This window comes from Pteropus vampyrus, unplaced genomic scaffold, assembly GCF_000151845.1.
Source record: "Pteropus vampyrus isolate Shadow unplaced genomic scaffold, Pvam_2.0 Scaffold167, whole genome shotgun sequence".
In the NCBI taxonomy this organism is placed as follows: domain Eukaryota; kingdom Metazoa; phylum Chordata; class Mammalia; order Chiroptera; family Pteropodidae; genus Pteropus; species Pteropus vampyrus.
Window position 1 is genome coordinate 705,349 of NW_011888948.1, and position 6,314 is coordinate 711,662.

Sequence of the window (6,314 nt, forward strand, 5' to 3'; positions counted from 1 at the left end):
GAAATAGACATACAAGCTCAGGAAGTACAGAGAGTACCAAACAAGATGAACCCAAAGAGACCCACACCAAGACATATCATAATTAAAAGGCCAAAGTTTGAATACAAACAGAATCTTAAAAGCAGCAAGAAAAAAGCAATTAGTTACTCACAAGGGAGCTCCCATAAGACTGTCAGACAATTTCTCAACAGAAATTTTGTAAGCCAAAAGGGTATGGCACAAAACTTTCAAAGTGAGGATAAGCTGGGACCCACAGCCAAGATTACTCTACCCAGAAATTCTACCATTTAGAATCTAAGGACAGATAAAGAGCTTCCCATACCAGAAAAAGGAGTTCATCATCACCAAGCCAGTATTACAGGAAATGTTGGAGGGACTTCTTTAAAAGGAAGAAAAAAAATATATATCAAAAATATAAACAGAAAATGGCAATAACTACATATCTATCAATAAGTAGTTAAAATGAAAATGAAATGCTCCAGTCAAAAGATAGGGTGGCTGAATGGATAAGAAAGCAAGATCCTTATATAGGCTGCTTACAAGAGACCCACTTCAGATAAAAGACACACCAGACTAAAAGTAAAGGGATGGAAAAAAATATTTCATGATGGACCTGCAGGGTGTTGTACTGAGTAGAGTAAGTCAGATAGAAAAAGACAAATGCCATATGATTTCACATATGTTTAGAATCTAAAGAACAAAATAAACAACAACAACGAAAACAAAACAGAAAAACTCATAGATACAGAGAACATTTTGAGAGGTATCAGATGGAAGGGGGTTTAGAGGATTAAGTGAAAAGGGAGAAAAGGATTAAGAAGTTCAAAATGGTAGTTACAAAACAGTCATGGAGGTATAAAGGACAGCATAAGGAATATAGTCAATAATATTGTTATAACTATGTACAGTGTCAGATGGGTACTAGATTTATTGGGGTGATCACTTCATGAAATATATAGATGTCTAATCACTATGTTGTACACCTTAAACTAATATAATATTGTATGCCAACTATAAATGAAAAATAAAAAAAGTATTTAAAAAACAGTGTGATGGGAAGATGCTAGGTTTTCTATTTTAATAATATGCAATATAGATAACAAAATTCATAGTAAAAGAACTGTAAAGATAAATATGAAGCTATTTACTATGCATTGCCTCTGGGGTCTTTCATATTTTACCCAATATGGTTCTATATTGTGCTAAAATCTTGTATGAAAATGTAATCATGTATCACTTGCATAATAAAGAAGTTTCAAATCAAAAAATAAAAATAAAAATAAAACACTAAAAGTTAAAAAAAAAGAAACCAAAACAAAGAGAAACAAGAAATTTGAGAGAAAAAAAGAAACAATGCAGAGAACAGAAAATAATTTTTAAATACCTATAATTAAAACAGCGTCAAAGATAAGATATTGAATTCATGAAACAAGAATAGGAGGGTCTAGAAAAGAACATTTAGAGCAAGGATCCCCAAGCCCCAGGCCACGGACTAGTACTGGTCTGTGGTCTGTCAGGAACTGGGCCACACAGCAGGAAGTGAGCAGCAGGCAAGCGAGCAAAACTTCATCTGTATTTGCAGCTGCTCCCCAGCGCTAGCATCACCGCCTCAGCTCCACCTCAGATCATCAGGCATTAGATTCTCATAAAAACACTGGTCTCTGGTGCCAAAGAGGTTAGGGACCACTGATTTAGAGAATGTGGAAATGTAACAATAGAAATGTTAAAATTTGACACAAAGGTAGTATGATAAGTTGAAGAAATTTCCCAGAAAGTAGAATTTCTAACTTCTAAAAAAGATTCCAGAAAGAAGAGACTAGAGAAAACAATGAAGGGAAATTATTCATGAAATATTATATGAAAATTTTCTAGAAACAAAGGAATTTCCAAATTGAAGGACTAATAGAATGACCAATAAAATAAATTAAAAATTACCCGCACCAACCAGAGTATATAACTATGGTTATTTCAGAACACTTGAAATAAAAATAAAAAAGGCCCTTAAAGAGGAAAAATCAATAAGATGCAAAATAGCAAAAGTCAGAATGGCATCAGCTACCCTTGAAACTTGAAAGGTGCAATGACTTCAAAATTCTGAGGAAATATGATACCTAGTTAGGAATTCTAAGCTCCGCCAAACCACAGATCAATTGCAAGAGTAAAATAAAGACATTTTAAGACAGGGTCTCAAAGATTTCTCTCACACCCCTTTCCTTGGGAAGCTACTAGAGAATATGTTTCGCCAAAATGAAGGTATAAGCCAAGAAGAATTATAGGACACAAAGAATAGGGGATCCAGAGAGAACAAAGGTAAGGGAACTTCCAAAGACGATGGTAAAGTGAAGTTCAAGGCTGACGGCGGTACAGCAGGCCTAGAACCACCAGTCCAGGCTGCAGCAGTGGGACAGAGAGCTCCAGAGATGACTTGATATGCTCAGATGTACTGAGAAGCAATACTGCAAAAGAGTTTGGGCATATGTTAATGATAGATGTATAGAAAAGTAAGTAAAGGAACCCCAGGAAAACAAACAGTTGTACAAGAAAGGAGATGGCTCAGCTATAAATAATATTTATGAGTCCTAATAATATAAACGCTGAATACTGATGTCACCAAAACAGTGATATCACTATATTGAAAGGATAAAGGGAGGGAAAGTAGGGGAAAGAGCTAAGTTCTATCTGCCATTATAAAAAGTCAAGGGATAATACCTGAAAAAATTAAAAGTGGTTCCTTCTGAAGAAGAGTTTCTAAGACTGAGGACAGGGAAGACAGAAGTTTTTTACTAAAAGCCGTAAACTACTTGAAAATTTAAAGTTTTAAGTTGTTTTAAAACTATGTGATTGTAAAACATATAAGATACGCATGAATATATGTATTTACATATATTGGTACATAAATACGCACAGCGTGTTTAATGTATATTGTATACTTGCATAATATAATGATCAAAACTGAATTAAAAACAAAAAAACAGTTATTTATATTTTTATTTTGTTTGTTTATATTTATATCTTAATTGTAACACTCAACATAGGTAAAACTGTATTATCTGGATGCTAAAAATAATTCCAAAAGAAGAGTTATAAATTCCTAAGATCGTCACTTTGAAGAGAACCAAAAATTTGAATGTATATGTTTTATTATGTTTGCTCTAAAAAACTGCCTCAGTAATTTATGGTGAGAAATCAATCACCAGTTAAACTTGATATGTGTCAGGAAAAAATTAAATCCTTAGGTCACAATGGATGACAGGTTGAACCAGTTGGCAAAGCTTTAACTGCTTGAAAGAGCCAGTGTGATGCCAAAAGGCATGATTACACAATGCTGAAGTGACATAATCACCTCATTATGCTCAACGCCAGTTAGACTCTTACTAGACAATCACACTCAGGATCTCTGGATCTCACAGCTTCAGAAAGATGCAGATAACTTAGCGTGGATTCAGGTATGAGTTAAAAACAATTGAAAAGCTAAAGCTCAATACTAAGATCTAGAGCAACATCCAAGGAAGCTCCTAGTCTGGAGAATGAAAGGCAGGGGAGCAAACTGTCTCCCAAACGCCACTCTACAGGATCACCCAACAAAAAAGCTGAGGACCTCTGCTAGAGAAAGAGTGAAAACAAGAGCTAACGTGCCTAAAGTATGAAGGGAAAAACTTAGGTTATAAATAACATTTTCAGAGACTTCTTGTTGCCCACAGCAGAGATAAATGGTCAAAGACGAATGCACAATCTTCTTTAGTGACCTCGGGGAGGCGGAGAGAAAAAGGAGAGGAATCTGTCCCACATTCTTTCCACATGGCACCAACAGGAATGCCAAAGAATAAACTAAAATGTCTTGAATTCAAGGTTCAGGAGCTACAAAAAGAATGGAAAATCAGTTTTCTCTGTTTAAAAAAATGTAGCAAGTCAAACCTGAAAGGTCCCTTGTTACCGCAAATTCACTGAAAAATTAAGTTGGAAGAACCACTTCATTTGCTATATCTAATCTTCCACAACTTTAAATAAGTAGCCTCAAACTTTGCTTAATTTGCAAGTCATCCTATGGCTGGCTGTTCCAGAGTTAGTCTGAAGTGTAAAACTTTTACCCTTCAGAAATTAAGAGACAAACCATTAGACATTAATTATTTGATCCAGCTCTACCTTAGTTTAGAATTAACTGCTCAATTTCCCATGAAATGAAAAGCTGGAATTGCACCCTCTTTACCTTCAGTGCTGAGAAGAACATGTGGTCCACTCCCATAACTAAGGCTTTTAATCTTCTTTCCACATAAGGCTTCTAACTTCTTGGGTACGAGTGTGCTCTGGCTATCTCCAGTTCCTAGACAGTTACTATAGTTCATTCCAAACACAAAGACCTGACGAACAAATACAAAGACTTGAGTCGTTTGGCTTAAAATAACACAAAGAGTCCCTTATTCGCTCTGAAAATAAGACACAATCCAGTTCAGTTTGACAGCTCAGTCTATAGGAAGAGACTGAAAAGGCTGTGAAGAAAAATTCAACCTCTGCCGACAATACTTAAGTTTTAGCATATTTGGCTATACCATCAAACCCAGAGTAGTATGGGGTGGAGTGGTATTGAATCAAGAAACTGAAAGAAAAAACAAATTATATCAAAGACTGTCTTCTTGAATTTCAGGTTCTCTTATCCCCTACATTTTCTCAGTCTTCAAACTGCATACTTCTTAAAGCTCAATCCCAAAATAAGTCCTAAAATTAAACTCTGGACTTTGATTCTTACCTCGTCATTGTCAGTAACATACAGTGCTTCATTGGCTGAGTTGCCAAAGACACATGCTTTCCGAATGGATGCAATTTCTTGAGGTGAGAGCAAAGTGAAGATCGGCCACTTTCCTACATCTACCATGACTCTGGCTTCAAGCAAGTCCTATAGATAAGCTGGCATCTCTGCTGTAACAAACAGAAAGGATTCCAAGAAAAAAATTAAATACCCATTAAAGAAAAGACACTTAATAAACGGAAATGAACGGTAATTCCTGAATAAACTACCCACCTTGGTTAAATAGACTGCTCACTTTCCTCAGGAATGTGTTTAATCCTTCTTCCACCTTCAGACTTAGGCCTTCTCCTGTAACGGGAGGAAAACTTGCTAGAACCAGTTGTTGGTCTTGCACACTTAAAAGTCAGTGCTTATGTGTTACATGCATGCTTATGTGCAAGCAGACAGCAGATAATGGAGGCAGGACATGCAAACGATGAAACCAGGGTCTCTCATCAGGTATTTTTTCCCCCCGAGTATTGAAATAAAGTTAAAGGTTATAATACTAGTTTGTGTAAGATAGTTAATTCTCTACTTAGGGAGGGAGGGAGGGAAGAAGAGAGGGAGTTACAAAAATCAGAATCATTATCTCTACCGTCCCACTCTCCTACTACCACCACCAGAACGCACTAAAAGACCCCCGCCCCTTGTAGAAAATCACTGTCACACCAAGCCACTGTTTAAGGATGGGAATGGGACACCCCTCAAATAGTCTACAGTAGTAAAAAAATTAAGAAGCACTAGCCTGAGATTTACTAGGTGAAACCTTAAATTAAATTATATTCTCGTCCTAATTTATATGACATTTCCTACATGTATACAGACCATATTTTATTTCACATTGAGAAAAGCTATCATATGAACAAGGATAAGGCAATTCACCCTAATCCTGCTGTTAAATCTGATGACTACAGCCTTCATGCAAGTAGCATTTAGCTTAAATGGTACCCCCCGAAAAGTAGGAAAATGTATGAATTTCCATACAACTCTAAACTTGATCTGTCTAAGGAGTTTTACACAAATATTCCTGGTCATGGCTCCAATTCTTCTAGGGTTAAAAAGTATTTCTAGAAATTCCAAGGGGTTGCCTTATTGTGCCAACTTAATTTCCATTCTGGCTCTCACCTCTAAAAACTGAAATAGAATCAAACGGTTGATAAACACAACCAGGGCTTCCTAATGAGGTACAGAACTCTTGAAGTTCCTTCCTACTCACCCTCTTCTCAGACCTCTAAAAATAGCTGAGAGAGGCAGGCTCAAGACCAAGGTCTTTTTCTGGCTCCAGCACCCATGACAGCATCTATAAAGTGAGCCCCAGGGCATACTTAGCCAAGGCCTCAGTTTCCACCACCCAGGGAGATTTTCCCCATCAGTACAAATTGGATGACAAGGATCAGGTGCCTGTTATGCCCCAAGTATCACACCACAGGTTCAGTGAGCTTTAACACCATCAGGACAGGCTGCTCCTTATCACCGCATAACCAGAATCCAGGAATGACATTTGAATGTTCTGAAAATTGTGTGTGCATAG

The 6,314-nt window shown here is 36.7% G+C and overlaps 1 protein-coding gene across 1 annotated transcript in view; it reads right to left on the reverse strand.

Annotated features, from left to right (window-relative positions):
• Positions 1 to 4,914, reverse strand: part of RCBTB1 (RCC1 and BTB domain containing protein 1) — a 30,117-nt gene extending 25,203 nt beyond the window's left edge. Inside the window, exons 1-2 of the mRNA XM_023536703.1 lie at positions 4,745 to 4,914; positions 4,208 to 4,358 (exon numbers count right to left, since the gene is read on the reverse strand). Coding sequence (XP_023392471.1) covers positions 4,208 to 4,243 — 36 coding nt within the window. The 5' untranslated portion in view covers positions 4,244 to 4,358; positions 4,745 to 4,914. The remainder of the gene's footprint in view (positions 1 to 4,207; positions 4,359 to 4,744) is intronic.
• Between the last annotated feature and the right edge of the window lie 1,400 nt (positions 4,915 to 6,314).